The sequence below is a fragment of the Bidens hawaiensis genome, unplaced genomic scaffold, assembly GCF_021521415.1.
Source record: "Bidens hawaiensis isolate Kalapana, Puna unplaced genomic scaffold, B.hawaiensis_p1.1 tig00027531_1, whole genome shotgun sequence".
In the NCBI taxonomy this organism is placed as follows: domain Eukaryota; kingdom Viridiplantae; phylum Streptophyta; class Magnoliopsida; order Asterales; family Asteraceae; genus Bidens; species Bidens hawaiensis.
In genome coordinates, this window is record NW_027494455.1 from 39,109 (window position 1) to 55,987 (window position 16,879).

Genomic DNA, 16,879 nt, shown 5'->3' on the forward strand with positions numbered 1-16,879 from the left:
TCAGTTTAGTGTTAATACCCTAACAAATTTAACCCATACTAATTGGATACACATTAATGCACTATCGTGGCACGTTAAATACAAACCTAGCTTATATTAAAATAAAATGGTGCTAGCAAGGCACTAGAAACTAAGATACATATGTAAGAAGATTAAAAGTTACATGACCACACATAGACCAATGATCCAATTTAACCAAGACAATGAAACTTCTTTTTCTAGTTTGACCGGCTGAGATATACCTATATCTTCATGAGGAAAAAGAGAGCAAATGCCATTACAAACTTTAACTTCAAAACAAGTTCAACTGCAATGCTAATCGAGGGTTGATCAAAATGTAGTAGAAGAGAAACGAATATGCGTAGACATAACGCAGTAAGAATACTAGTGGTATGAAAGCCAAGATAATCCCTCCAATATAAAATAAACCGCGGAAATTATAAAGGGTTAGAATTGTAAGGTTCGCTACTTGAGAATCTTCGGGTAAAAAAGATGAATCTTTCTTGAACCATTTCTTTTCTAATTTCAATAGCTCTCCTTCCCCCCTTAGTTTTAAAATTTTCCTTGATATATCGGGTACCAATGGTGATCCTTTCGGAAATACCTGAATTACAATGACATGTTAACATATCATGTTGCGGTTTGAATTAGACTACTAGAAATTACGACAGTTTGCAACGCCCAGTTTCACCACAAATTTGTAGGAAACTATTAGGATTAGTTTTATCAAATGTTATTTTTAATAAAATTTGTTACAAAACTATTTTGTCACACATCTGCTACTAATTTATTTTGTCACACATTTGTTACGAGAGTTACCGTTGAGTTAATTATTTAATTTGTCACATATTTGCTACAAATGCGAGGTCTATTATATTCTTGTTTATAAATCATTACAAACCTTAATTATGTCTTATAATTATATTGTTTGTAATTTTGTAGTGTCCAACTCATCCTTGTTACACATTTGCTACAAATGCCTTGTTGTTACGTAAGTTACTGTAAACTTAATTATTTTTTTACATTCGTTGCTTTTTTGTAGCAAATGTGTCTCACATTCAGGTGCTTTTTTTTAAGTGAGAAACGCGTCACAAATGTGTGATAATTTGCTATGCACTTTAGTGCGTCGCAAATTTCTCTAACAACTTGGGCAGTTTCCGAGTAGTGTAAAGACACGTAAATATGATACCATACACCAAGGCCAGTGAAGTTGCACTTTGGAGATGATTAAAGTGTTTGGATGTGCTATTTATCTACTTATCATTTATTAATAGATTTGTTGTTTTAAAGTGACAAATTTTGAATAATGAATTTCAAAATGTAAATCCAAAAAACCACCTTATAAGATCGAATATATCATCAGTTTGTTAGAGATCGAAGAAACGAACTTACAAAGCCAAACTCATTAGTAGTGGGTTCATACGAGACCAACCGGTAGGCAGCGCCGTACTTTGCAAGTAATAGCTTGATATATGGGATCTCGTCCATAATAGCAACAACACCACCTTTCTGACTTCCTCCTGCCAACGCCCTTGCGTATTCAGCTAATGAACGGTAGGGGCGAAGAGATGGGTCCTTAAAGTTCGGGTTGTTAGCAATAAATCCCTCAATAAAAGAACCAGCCTGGTACCCTATATCAATTCCCCTTTGAGTTAACTGAATTTGCTGAACCGTTAACATGGAACTCAAAGCAGCACTATAGCATGTAACCATTATAAGGACTATGAATAGCCACACTATAACCAGAAGCCTTGACAAATTACTCAACAACTTTGCTCCTGAAAACCAGAAACTGAATGTTATATGACTTTCTGTTACAAAGTTATTGCTACTAAGTGGAGCTCCGAACTGATTGACGTAGAAGAATCAGCGGACGACTTGTGGTTAGGGGTGAAAGAATCAAAATGGTCATAACAAGGAAATTGCGACCGAAAATGTGGTCACAAAGCCCTTTACTCTAGTATCATGATACACAATTTGTTTATAATACACAATATGTCCACATATATATGATAAAGCATATTTGCATAGTGCTGAGCCGGAGACTTTCTTCATATTAAGCCCAAACTTGTTAATAAATTTGAAGTAAATATTCATTTATTTTTTCAACCAAAAGTTTGTCCTCCCTTCTAATTTCGTTTTTTCGTTTTTTCCTATGTTTATTTTGATTTTGGGGACTTAATATTGAATGCGAATATGTATCACAACCAAGAATAATTTTAGAGGGTCATTTTGGTTTTGGCCGTATCTAGGACAATAGGTTTAAGAGATGAGAGAATTAAGAGGTCCAAGAGATGAGATTCAAGAATACCCATAGATTTGATGGAATGATGTTCAATTGTTCATAGTGCTCAAAAATTTAATGTGGATAGTTTTTGTATTATATAAGATGATATATATCTATCTATATTTGAAAATTCAAATTAATTGTGTTTATGTCACCAAAAGTCACGTTAACAAAAGGTTGTTTATCAAAGAATGCAACATTTGCAACAATCAAGTACCGACCCTGGATTTAAAAACCAGAACAAAACCACAAATGCCTGATTTGGTACTGTTTGTTAATTTATAGTTTGTCTATATATCAGCAATTGATTTACCATTATTGTTTCGAATTTGAAACACCTTATCCAAGTTGCAATAATCAAATTTAAAACACCATATCCAAGCACCAAGTTGTTAGGTTAGAGATAGAGAGTGAATAATAGAGAAATCTTACTATGAGTAAAGGTAAGTGTAGAGAAAGAGAACCAGAGGACATGTCCAACTACTTCTTGCCATGGACCTTGGAACGTTGTGTTTATAGGATATTCAATAAGCCATATTGTAGCCCCGATTATGAAAAACGAGCAAGTAGTTGCAACCCACATATATGTATCCAGGGGCTCCAAAAACCACCACAACTTTCTTTGATTATGATTATCTCTGGCTACCGCTCCAACGCCTAAATCGGTGTAAGGAACTGTGAAGTCCACATATAGGGACCTATTGGCAGTAATCGTCGTATCCCCAACAACTGCATCAAAGTTCTAGATCACAAAAAACAAGTTATTCCCTTTCTCAAAGTATATGGAAATATGCTTATCAGTTATCACATTATATTATTGAGTGTTTGCATATGACGTGATTATGCAATATTTACCATACAAAGATAATCAACTACATATCTCATGCATTTTGATGTTTAAAATCGCCATAATTACATAACATGTATAAGCATTTGGCAAATACAATAACTCAAAGATTCAATATATACAATGATAAAAAAATCTACTTGAAAATCAGCTTTGCTGCAAGTGATATAAGTGACTATTTAGAAAGCCGATTATTGTGTCTAGTAATAGTATTTTTACACTCAGTTCCACACCACTCCAAACACCTTTATAAGAATCATACCTGAAGATAGACTTGGTATATAAGTTGATTGTATGTTTCGGTACTCGGTCTTGTATTCTCCAAAGAATATGGAAAAAGGCGTATGGTACTTCATATGGTAGCGCTTCAAGTGCAGCATTGAACACATCTACACAGAAACCTTTGGCAATGGTGGCATTGGTTTGAGGATTGTGCTCTACAGTTAATAATTCATCAAATCCACTATGCATAGGAACACCGACTCGTAGCTTTTTACTCGTTTGCAACATCAGACATCTTGGTGGGATCAGAGATCCTCCAGGCCAGATTATGCCTTCAAGACCATTTATAGAATATGGTTGTTGACGAGTTGGTTTTGACTTTAGATACACGGTGATGCCATCGGCTTCCGCCCAAAATCCGACTCTTTTCTCTCCATTCCCGATCACATTCACTATTTCCAATGGCTTAGAAACAGATTTCCTGTTTACAAAACGAAACTCGCCACCCAGACCCTTGAATCTAACGTTTAGTAACTCTTTTAGAACTCGCATTCCACTTTTTGAGGCTCGGATATTTGTGAAATCTATGGCCTTCATTTCATCAACCTTGGCTCGTTCAACAGCTGTTGCTAATGCAATAGTTGAATCATATGCCAATACATTATAGATATTTGGGCTGCTAAATAGTGATTATTTTCTAAATCTTCTGGAAAAGTTGCGAAGTTGAATTGACGATGGGATAAGGTGTCTCAAGCCTAAAACTCCTTGAAATGATTCAAGAACTTCTTCATCTAACTCCACAGGATCAAAGAAGTTCATAGTCTTATCTGTTACTATCCAAGCATGTCCTTGGGTCATCAACCCCAATCTTTTAGCGCATACCAAGAGACGAAATGCTAAAGAATGAGAGGATGAATGATAAATATCTTCTCTTGCAAACCAGAGAGCTTTCGAAGTTTGTCAATTATTCGATCTTCCTTTGCTAATGTAGAAATCACACTCTTATAAGATACATGAATGTTTCTTTCGTGAAAACAATCAATTATATATGGTACACTTTCTTTCCCATATTCATTGTCCTGATCATGAACAAGGATAACATCCGTCCATTTTAATGATTCAGCAATGGCGGCGATACCCTTCCACTGGATGGTCTCATCTTGTGCCATTTGAAGTAAGTAACGATGTTCAGATGAGTTGAAAGACGGGCTACCGGTTAATGAAAGAACAGGAACTTTGGTTTTGTCTCCCAATATGCTTAAGAACTTTGCTGCAAGTGGTGTTTCTGGTCCAATGATTGCTTGCACTTTAAAATTTTCTAGAAGTTCATAAGCTGTAACGTGCAAATGAGCATGCTCAGATACTAAAGCATATAGACTTTATGTGTTGTTAGTATCCGTGTTTTCAAAATGGTTAGGTTATGTGTAAACTGGTTTTTAAGTTTTAACTGTTGACAAAACTGCCATGTGTCATGAGACTTTAACTATACCATCTTTTCATAAAAGGTTTAACTAAAAAAATAATTTAAAGAACAGAAATAAAAATAGAAATCAAATGTTTGGTTGGTTGGTCTTGAGTGACCTCACTCCCTCACAGTCTTCGTTACGTTAAAGCTTTGGTGAATAGGTATTTGGCATCTGCGTAATGGTCATCAAGGGATTAAAGGCCGGGTGATGTGGCACCCCCTTAATCATCAAGTGTACTCAAATTTGTAAACACACACCTAATAGGAAATCTTACCCTAGAATTATCAATGGAGTATTGGAGAAATCTTTGTAGAAAAATACTTCCCACAAACATCAAATTTAGATTTACTGATGTCCATGATCCATGGGTAACCCGTCGGTGTTAGTCTCTGTTTCCCTGTTACGCTATTTGTTATTGATAAGGGTTAGGCTAAACGTACACCCCTGGTTGCTTGTCATACCCCCTCCCCCCTTGGAATATTACCCCTTGAAATTATAAAATTACAAAATTAGCACAAAAATAAAGATTTCATATTATTTTTTTGTACAAGTTGCGTTTTTTTTTATGATTTGAGTTTAGGGTTTCGGGTTTAGGGTTCGGGTTTAGGGTTTGGGTTTAGGGTTTAGGTTTTCGGGTTTAAGGTTTAGGGTTTAGGGTTCGGGTTTAGGGTTCGGGCTTATTTTGTAAAAGATAAAGAGGTAAAATATGGATATTATTAATATATATACTATTAAAATTAAAAAAAGATATTATATATATTTACAATTTCCCAAAATTTTAGTGTCATTAATATTAATCTTTTCTTATAAATATGAATATTACCAACATATAGTGAGGGAATATCCGTCCGTAAATGATGATTATTCAGTAAAGGGTTTGATGGAAATTTGCTAATTTAGGAATATATGCAGGGTTTAGACCTACACCTTAATGTGTGGGGTGTGGTGTGTGTGTGGGTGGGGGGGGGGGGGAGGGGGCTTAAACTTTTTTTTAGCGGCCGATTGCCTGTAAAGTTTTGCAATCGCCTCTCTTGAACTTTCAAAACCGATCAAAACGAAACCATGGGAGAAAACTTGAGATGAAATTGAAGTTTTGTTCCGACACGCAGTCGACAGCATGCGAGCGGAAGCTGCTTGTTATACTAATAAGAAAGAATTATTAGGTAAAGAAATAATAAAGTAATAATAAAGTGAGAAGTATTTATAAACCATTACTTTGGTTTTCACGTCATCTTAGGGGCCGTTTGAGATTGCTTATTTTCATCAACTTATAACTATTAACTTTTTGAAAAGTAATAAGGTGTTTGGGATTACTTATATTGTGAGAGGAAAAGTTTTATAAGTTACAATATTGTAACTTACTTACTTAATGAAAAGCTATAAAGAGGTAAAATAAGAAATCCCAAACACACCCTTAATCAACAAAAAGTTCACAAGTGGAATTGATAATTGTGGTTTATACTTTTACTTCACTTAATTTTTTTTCAACAGCACTTCACTTATATAATTCTTGAACGAAAGTTAAAATTATATTATTATAATCATAAATTAAAGCTTCTTTTAGGTTAAACATTTATTTAATTACTATAAAATAATGTTGGATTAGTAACTTAGTTAAGTTTAAATGATCTATAGATTTTACTTGATTTAGTGTTTGTTTTTAATAAAATATATACTAGGAGTATGTTATTATTTTTAGAAAGTGTTAAATTAATATAAGTTCTTAAGACATGGGAAATAAAATATTACAATTACCACTTGACACCCATTCTTAAATTTGTTCAAAATTGACTAGTCGATGTGCTATATCAGTAAAAAAGTTTCTATTGTCACATATGTGTTATAAATTTCGAGTTTCACAGCTGACCATTGGTAGTTGCGATGTTGATTTCTTAAGATTGAAGACTTGAAGATGATGCAGAGAATTTTTTTTTTGTAAGGGTAATGTATAGGCTTATAGCAATTTGTATTTCCTGACACCAACATGAATAAAGAGCAACGTGTGATCTGACCCCGATCCAGACCGAAAAACTATTATATAGCAAAAGACAAACAATCATTAGAAAATTTCCGTACCCAAGAAAAAAAAATTGAGTCCGCCACTAAATATATGTTGGTATCTTGTCAAAAACACCATCTAACTGTGACCTTGTAAAACACTTGTTGGTAACCCATTGCTAAATAACTGATCAGGTAATAACCTCAGTAATTTAGGTAATCAATGGAAAATCAAAAAATCTCGACCATATTCGGACAGCTTATCATCGTTGATGGATTTGTATCGATAACTAGTACTACCTTCCCCTACAGTACTCTGACGAATCGAGCCGTCTGTGAAAGTTATTCGTTTTGTAGTGAGCAACCAATGGGTATTATTGTTATTTTGTTATTCATTTTCTATCCTTTTGTTTTTAACAAGATCCGCCGCCCATCCTTCCATAATTACCGACAACTCACGTCCTTCAGTAACATGTCGTCGATGATATTCATTTTTCTAGGAATGTTAATGAAATATTCCATGAACGTTTTGCGAACTTCATAATATAAAGGAACGAGGGTAAGAGAACTGACCAACCGATAGAGCGCGTAAAGGACTTCCTTCCGAATCCCTTGTGTGCAGAACTAACCTCGTTTAGTATTTTCATCACTTAAAGAGTAAAAATCTGAAATTGCCATGCAAATGCTGCTATGAACCATCTGCCCAGACAACGATCTCATATCAAGAATGATCCCTACGGGTATCTCATGCTTACTACTAGAACTCATATTGACTATAGGTGATGGATTTGACCACCCATGTAATTGATATGGCATATTCATCAGCAGTATAAAGGAAAGAATGGTATGTTTTCTGTAATTCATGAGCTCCATCACATGCATGGAAGTGTGTTGTTAATTTGATGTATCTTACCTCCAATTTATTGAAGTCAAAAGTTTATAAAAAGTCAACTAGTCATGTTTAATTAGTATAATAGGTAGATTACGTACAAGGCACAATAAACTTCCCAGAAATATATAATATTATTAATTAATTAATATAACTATAACTGATTACTGAATGAACAACTTAATTCAAGAAGTTCTTCTGAGGTCTTCTAGTCTTTCTTATAAAATGGATCAGAATCTTAGTCAAGCAATAAACAACAATGGTTCATCAATTAAAAAGAATTATCCTAAACTAGCTGGACTCAGTCTTACCAATAAAATAAATTTTGAAGAAATTTCGCAGCACGTGGGTTCAAACTAACAAAGATTATATAAATGTTCTTCTTGATTGACTGAGGGAAAAGTCGTGCAACTCTTTCTAGCTCCGAGCATTCCATTTTTATAATTAGCAACATGTTATTTTCACGTCCTGCTTGCGGTGCGCGCATATAATGTATATATATGTGAACCCTAAGATGGGCTAAAGTGAAATTGCACTAATTTTGACGTCTTTTTACTAATCTCGTGAAAATAACGTTAAAAGTGTCGTAAGGTTAATCAAGCATCATGTGATGGAATTGATAGCCGAAAGACAAGGGTACATGCACCAATCGGTCGATGTCCCGATGTGTCTTATGTCCAAGGCTTGATGCAAAACTAATATCGAGCTGGGGGTCTCACCAGAAGCAGCCTCTCTATTCCTACGGGGTAGAGGTAAGATTGTCTACATTTTACCCTCCTCAGACCCTACCATAGCTTTGCTATTGACGAGATTTACTGATTACAATGATGATGTTTATTTTCATGACCAAAAAGAAGCATTCAGCAACCACAGTTTTAGATTATTACATATACAAGGATTTTACAATACATCATTTTTATTCAGTTGTCTTAAAATTTTTATTATTTGAAGTGTCCGGTGGTTGATAATGATTAATTTAGTTCAAAAAATGACAGATGTTAAGATATACTGACATAATGATTAATTTAACACCTTTTATCTTTTTAAGTTTTGTAATGTAGAGAACTACTATTAGAGAATGATGTAAGATGGAATATAATATATGTGAATGATAAATTCTTTTTGTATAACATTCGCTCTTATAAATCTAAAATTGCATATTGTATAAACATTTGTCCTTGACTCTAACTTGCTATCTAAAACATTACTAAACTCAATTACAATACAATTAGGGCCTACGGCATTTTTAAAGTGTAGTAGGCCCTAGCGAGTAACTCAATTACAATACATTCTCGTATCCATTAATTACGACTGCCACTACAAACTTTATGTTCAAATCAAATTCAATATTTCCCATGTTAATCCAGGGTCTGTCAAAATGTAGTAGATGAGAAACGAATATCGGATCACACAGAGAAGAAACAATACGAGAAGTATGAACGCCAAGATAACCCCACCGATATAAAACAAACCACGGAAATTGTAAAGGGTTAGAACTGTTAGGTTCACTATAACTTGAGAATCTTCAGGCAAAAAAGATGGGTCTTTCTTGAACCATTTCTTTTCTAATTTCAGTAGTTCCCCTTGTTCTCTTAGTTTTGATATTTCCCTTGATATATCAGGCACTAATGGTGATCCTTTAGGAAAGACCTAAAATAAGTGATGTATCATTAAATAAACTGGCTCTTAATTATAAAGTAGAAGAGCAAAAATAAATGCTTAGATAAAGCCATAAAGGCACCTAGAAATGATACAATTGTGAAGGCCAGAACATGTTATAGGAAATGGTGTTTCTTGATGTTATATAATTAGCATAACTATATAATTGGTTGTTTGAGCAATATAATTATTAAAGAGATGAACAGTGTGGAATACAATAATCCATTCAAAATATTAGCAAAGAAATGAACTTACAAAGCCAAACCCATTAGTATTAGGTTCATAAGAGACCAAACGGTAAGCACTACCATATTTTGCCAGGAATAGCTTGATATATGGGAACTCATCCATAATAGCAACAACACCACCTTGCTTACTTCCTCCTGCTAACGCATCTGCGTATTCAGCTAATGAGTTGTAGGGTAGAAGATAAGGGTCTTTAAAGTTCGAGTTGTTAACAATAACTCCTTCAATAAAAGAACCAGCATGGTATCCTATGTCAATCCCCTTCCGCGTCAACTGGATTTGCTGAACAGTTAACATGGAACTCAAAGCAGCGTTATAGCATGTAACCATTATAAGGACTATGAATAGCCACACAATAACCAGAAGCCTTGACAAATTACTCGAAAACTCTGCTCCTGAAAATCAGATGATGAATTATGGAGAATTGATCAAGTTTTTATTTATTTTCATGATTAATCAATAAATCAACTGCCAATTCAACTCCCGTGAATTAGTATAGAGCGGTTGCGCTCTTGGAGTTTATTTATCAAAGTCGTAATCGATAAGAGGCATACCGATGACATCGATCAAAGGCGTGATAGATATTTGGAGAAGCCGTGATCGAGAAGAAGATCGGCGATCAATAAGCCGTTCAAGCGGGTAAATTAAAGGACAAATGATATAACTTACCAAAAAGTAAAACACACGAAACTCTCAATATTATATATAGAAGAAATATAACTCAAAATTTCCTATTGCACATGTGTTTCTCTCTAGATGAGCCATAATTCGGTTCCCACCTCATGTGTTTTATAACCATACCTCTATATAAACTAATCCTAACTTGTTAGCCTAGATATTACCGATTATAATTACAAAGGAATTAGGAAACATAACCAACTATGACCAATTTGTCAGTATTTGTCCCTCAAGTTCATCGGCTTATAACTTAGTATGGTTTGAAATTACCAAAGAGAGAGAGAGAGAGAGAGAGATTACTGTGGCTAAAGGTAAGTGTTGAGAAAGAGAACCAGAGGACAGGTCCAACTACTTCTTGCCATGGTCCTTGGAACGCTGGGTTTGTAGGATATTCTATAAACCATATTGTTGCTCCGATTACTAAAAAAGAAAAAGTAGTTGCAATCCACATATGTGCATCCAGCGGCTCCAAAAACCACCATATTTTTCTCAGATTCTGATAATCTTTTGCTACCGTCCCAACTCCTAAGTCGGTGTAAGGAATTGTGAAATCAACATATAAGGATCTATTGGCAGTAATCGTGGTATCCCCTACAACCGCGTCGTAGTTCTGGATCACAAAGATCAAGTTATTCTTTTTCTCAAAAGTCTATGGAATAATATTCATAGTCCTTATAATGATTACATGTTTTTTATCTGAAAATATCAGCCTGGGCCAACATGCATAAGTTAATGAATCATACCTGAATATAGACCTCATATATAAGTTGATTGTATGTTTCTGAATTTGGTGTTCTGTTGGGGGGAAATGGAACAAATACATACGGTACTTCATATGATAACCCTTTAATTGCCGCATTGAACACGTCTATGCAGAACCCTTTGGCAACCGTTGCATTGGTTTGAGGATCGTGTTCTATGGTTAAAAATTCTTCAAATCCAACGAGCATAGGAACACCAATTTTTAGCTTTTTGCTTGTTTGCAATGTCCGGCGTCTTGGAGGGATCAGAGATCCCCCGGGCCAGATTATGCCTTCAAGACCATTTATAGGATATGGTTGTTGATGAGTTGGTTTAGACTTTAGATACACGGTGATGCCATCGTCTTCCGTCCAAAACCCGACTCTTTTCTCTCCATTCCCGATCACATTCACTATTTCCAATGGCTTAGCAACGGATTTCCTTTTTACAAAACGAAACTCGCCACTCAGCCCCTTGAATGTTACATTTTGCAACTCTTTTAGAAATCTCATTCCACTTTCCGATGCTTGGATATTCGTGAAATCCATTGCTTTGATTACATTATCCTTCTTTCCGTCTTTAGAAGGTCTAATTTCGGCTCTTTCAACAACAGTTGCTACTGCAAAAATTGAATCATATGCCAATAAGTTAAAGATATTTGGTTTGCTTAAGAAAGATTCTTTCCTCCATCTTCTTGAAAAGTTGCGAAGTTGAATTGACGATGGGATAACGCGTCTCAAGCCTAAAACTCCTTGAAATGATTCAAGAACTTCTTCATCTAATTCTGTAGGATCAAAGAAGTTCATAGTCTTATCTGTTACTATCCAAGCATATCCTTGGGTCAGCAATCCCACTCTTTTTGCATATACCAAAATACGACATGATAAATTGTGAGAGGCATGAATGATAAACACCCTTTCTTGAAAATCTGAGAGCTTACGAAGCTCGTCAACTATTTGATCATCAGTTGCCAATAAAGAAATTGCACTCTTATAAGATATATGAATTTTTTTGTCTTGGAAGCAATCAATCATATATGGTATGCTTTCTCTCCCAAATTCACTGTCCTCATGAACAAGGATGACATCGGCCCATTTAAATGTTTCAGCAATCGCTGCTAGACCCTTCCACTGGATGGTCTCATCTTGTGCCGCTTGAAGCAAGTAATGATGTGCGGCTGAGTTCAATGGCGGGCTTGCAGTTAATGAAAAAACTGGAACTTTGGTTTTGTCTCCCAAAATGCTAAAGAACTTTCCTTGGAGCGGTGTTTCTGGTCCAATAATTGCTTGCACTTTAATATTTTCGAGAAGATCAAATGCTGTAATGTGCAAATGAGCAAGCTCAGATACAAAGAGATGTGTAGAGTTCAGTTTGTATTAGGATGTATATATGCTTCAAAAATGGTCATGTGACATTAATTAATAATGATTAGTAGTTGTCAAAAAACCTACCACAAAATATAGTGTTTGGATGTGCTTACTATTCTTGAAGTGTTACAATGGTTTGACATATCAAATTTCGATTATCTATGAACTTTTTTTTAAAATAGGAAGAAGATGAAGGATAAAATGGATTATAGGAGAGAGAAAAAAATGTATTAGAAAAATAGGATCACGAATATTTTATTTGTGTTCCGCCATTTGAAATGGCGGATGTCAACATAGGTGATCCGTCAGTTTGACTGGCAGGTTACAGATTCAAAAGTAGGCTACCCCTATGTGTAAAAGTAAATTTTAACGGACATCCGCCATTTCAAATAGCGGATGTGAATAGTGATTTTGACTGATTTGACAACACACCGGTCCCTATTTATTTTTTTCTTTTTGTTATTTACTTAATAACCTAACCTTTTTTAAATAACTTTATTTAACAAATAAAAAATGTGTATTTAACAAATAACGTTTTTAAAATACATTTTGCCTCTTTATTATTTATTAGTTTTCTAAATGTCATTATTTAAAAAAAAATATAAATCTAATATTAAAAAGATTTTTTTAATAAAAAACATCATGTTTTAATATTTTGATAGACATCCGCCAATTGAAATGGAATATGTCATCCTGACATCTGTCATTTCAAATGACGAATGTGAATAGTGATTTTGACTGATTTGACAACACTAGTCCTTTTAAAATATTATTATTTACTTTTTTTCTTTTTATTATTTATTAATAACCTTATTTAACAAATAAAAAATGTGTATTTAACAAATAACGTTTTTAAAATACGTTTTATCTCTTTATTATTTATTTGTTTTCTAAATGTCATTATTTTAAAAAAAAATAGAAACTTAATATTAAAAAGTTTTTTGTTTAATAAAAAACACCATGTTTTTTATTAAAAATAATCTTTTTAATATTAAACTAGATGAATTGACCAATTTGTCCTCATGTGCAACGCACATGACCTGAGTTAACGAGAAAAACTAACTGGGTTAGGCCCAAAGGACAAGTGATGTAAGATTTGTAAACGTAAAGGATAATACATATCAATTTTAAAGATAAATGATAATGAGTGAAATTTGTTACAAACATAAAAAACAATTTCTATAATTCTGTCTAATTTTTATAAAGGTATACATGAAATTGCCTCTTTGATTAACAGTTTGATCGAGTTGATATGTGTACTCCTAGGCATGTTGTGGCAGTCCGCCAACTCTTATTTATCCAAGGACCAGTCAACCGAATAAAAACAACAAAATGAAAAATAATGAAAACTAGAATTTAGGACCCCGCGATTCACGACGGGACCGTTAAATCTAACAAAAAAAACATAAGTAAAAGTGTTACACCATAAACTTGTTGCAAGTCAATGCGAAGTCAGTCTGTATTAAGTTACGACATCGAAACTAAACAAAATAAATAAACCCGTCAATGCAAAAATACAACAAATTTTCATATGTGGAACTAAAAAGACCGACATGTTACTGTTGGTTACGAACACAAATTCGGTTCGTATCAGTGGTACCAATACAAATTCGTAAACATAAATTAGTAATCCAAAACAAATATTTTAAAGGAGGGCTAGGTATCAAAAATTGAAACGCGGATATTAACTATGCGACGATGAGATATTTTAAATCACGAAAAAAGTTTCGGTCATTATAAAGACGAACTATAAAAAATATGAAAACTAAGTTTAAGAAAATCGTTTAACAAAAAATAAGATATGTAAAACCGACACTTGTCCAAATTTAGTGTTAAAATATAGTTAGTTAAATATTTTAATTAGTTGATAAAAAAATTATAATGAAGGAAGTAAAAACTATTATTTTTATTTATGAAATTATGATTAGTATATTAATAGTTATAATAATTAATAAAATATTTAAAAATGAATAGTAAAATGAATAGTGACCTTGTGAGTGGGATGTAATCCCCTTTTTAATATATATATTAATTTTGTATATTTTTAAATACTTACTAAATAATAAAAAAAAAACACGTATTTTAAAAACGTTACCACACACTTTATTAAAAAAAACGTTAATATGTTAAACAAAATAAGTAAATTAATAATATAAAGAAAAAGGGACTAGTGTGTTGTCAAATCAGTCAAAATCACTATTCACATCCGCCATTTGAAATGACGGATGTCAAGATGATATCTTCCATTTCAAATGGCGGATGTCCACCAAAATTCACTTTTACATATAGGGGTATCCTACTTTGGAAATTGTGACCTGTCAGTCAAACTGGCGGATCACCAATGTTGACATCCGCCATTTCAAATGACGGAACACGAATAAAATATTCGTGATCCGCCATTTGAAATGGCGGAACTCCTGGTAGCCGTCCACATAACCAGACAAGACCTATGTTTTGCCTAAGATCCGCCATTTCAAATGACGGATCTCCTACTTTCCTAATACATGTTTTCTCTGCTACAAAGCATTTTACCTTTAAGTTTTATCCTATTTTGAAAAAATTTTCGATTATCTATGGGAAATAAACATGAATAAATGTGACTAAGTAAGTTTACACTACCATGTGATAATTAGCGTTGTTGCAACTAATATCAAACAAATTATTCAGATAAAAGCATGTGATAATTAGCGTTGTTGCAACTAATATCAAACAAATTATTCAGATAAAAGCATGTTACCTAAACACAAAAACTAGCATTGTGTTAGTAGTAGGGGTTTGTAGAAAAGCAAAATGTTTCTAGGCATGGGCATTGGAAAACTAATCAAATATGTGTAGCTGGTCTGCTATCTCAAGTACTGACTTCAACCCTTACCATTTGAAAGATGAAATATTATCCAACACATTGGTACCATTAAGCCAAAACACCTTTGGTATTCAAGTCCTGAATTATATCCCTTTTTTAAATATATTATTTAACACGTACAACAAGATTCAAGATCTCGGTTAGCTACAAGTGATTTTGCTAGTTTGTAGCTAGAGATTGATTCAAGAACTAGTTGTTTGATCTGTTCTAAGGACCTACCCCTCCCCCCCACCGAAATCGTCCGGGGGCGGTGTTGTCACCCGAAAAACCCTCCATTTGTCGCCCACTACGCATAACCTTAACAACATTTTATTAATAAAAAGGCACTTTTGTGCAAGAGGCTAGATGAGGAACAATTACACATTTACATACCTGGAGCAAACAAAACTTCTATTGGAAACCCGGGAGATTGAAAAAATGCTTAATTTTCTCATCTCTATGTGAGGTAATGAAATATTCAATGAATATTTAAGAACTATATAATTATAAGAAATAATCGGTGAGTGTGGTGGCCTAACACACAAGAAAGTCGTTATGTAAAAGAACTAACCATCTGATATAGCACGTAAAACATTTCCTTTCGAATCTCTTGTGTGCAACACTAACTTCGTCTTGTACTCGTTGTGTAAAGAGTAAAAATCTGAAATTGCCATGCGAATGCTGCTATGAACCATCTGTCCAAACAATGATGTCATATCAAGAATGACCCCTATAGGTATCTCATGCTTACTGCCAGAACTCATATTGACTACTGGTGATGGATTTGAAAACCCGTGTAATTGATACGGTATGTTAATGAGCATTAAAAATGAAAAAAATATATGTTTTCTGTAACTCATGAGCTCCATTCTATGAAAATGTTTTGCTCGATCTGTAGCTTAATTACCTCATATTAAAGTCAATCTAACAAAAGTCAACTAGTCATGTTAACAAGTGGTACGTGAACAGCAAACAGGACCGCTCAATTACAAAGCTTTGACTTGTATAACGTGAATTTATTATTATAAGAAAGTAGATCACGGACAACTAGATTGACTTAATCACACCAATCAAATAACATTGAATAGATTATGGTTTTGGTCCTTGTGTTTTGCCGTCTTTAACCAATATAGTCCGAACAATTATTTTGATCCCTAGTTCAAACCCAATTTCATTTTTTTAGTTAAATAAGGCTATGTATCTCTCAATTAGGGCGTTATATTTCTTTTTTTTTAGTTTTTTTCAACCAATCCATTGTATATATATTCATTTTTCAGTTTTTTTTATTATATTGTAACTACTACATGTTTATAAGATATATATTTCGATAACGGATACTTTTATTTTGCAATAAAAATATAAATCTTTAAAAAAAATTATGAGTACTAAGTAATTTATTTATTTTTTTAAAAAAACACCTATTGTTGATGATATTTTCTTGAAACATTACATTAACACTTAAATAAGGGTCAAGTTATTCTACAAAGGGTAACAAAAATGAGAAGTGTGAGAAGCCATAAATAATTGACATGTGTCAAGTGGGAGCTAAAGAAAAAGAGTATATAGGTAATTGTACACATTTTCTCTCTCCACATGCAAGGCATATGTTAATACCCTCATCATTTTTAGAACGTTTA

At 33.6% G+C, this 16,879-nt stretch overlaps 1 protein-coding gene and 1 pseudogene across 2 annotated transcripts; both read right to left on the minus strand.

Annotated features, from left to right (window-relative positions):
- Positions 1 to 163: 163 nt before the first annotated feature.
- Positions 164 to 7,693, minus strand: LOC143575537 (glutamate receptor 1.2-like; annotated as a pseudogene). The gene is made up of 5 exons (XR_013142778.1): positions 7,394 to 7,693; positions 3,397 to 4,689; positions 2,720 to 3,029; positions 1,393 to 1,778; positions 164 to 604 (listed from the first exon to the last, which is right to left on the minus strand). The product of XR_013142778.1 is annotated as a glutamate receptor 1.2-like (transcript).
- Positions 7,694 to 8,891: 1,198 nt separating this feature from the next.
- Positions 8,892 to 16,138, minus strand: LOC143575532 (glutamate receptor 1.2-like). Its single transcript, XM_077059883.1, has 5 exons — positions 15,814 to 16,138; positions 11,036 to 12,351; positions 10,593 to 10,902; positions 9,624 to 10,009; positions 8,892 to 9,359 (listed from the first exon to the last, which is right to left on the minus strand). Exons 1-5 carry the CDS (start codon positions 16,109 to 16,111, stop codon positions 9,042 to 9,044), a joined length of 2,628 nt encoding a protein of 875 aa, XP_076915998.1. The 5' UTR covers positions 16,112 to 16,138; the 3' UTR covers positions 8,892 to 9,041.
- Positions 16,139 to 16,879: the final 741 nt, after the last annotated feature.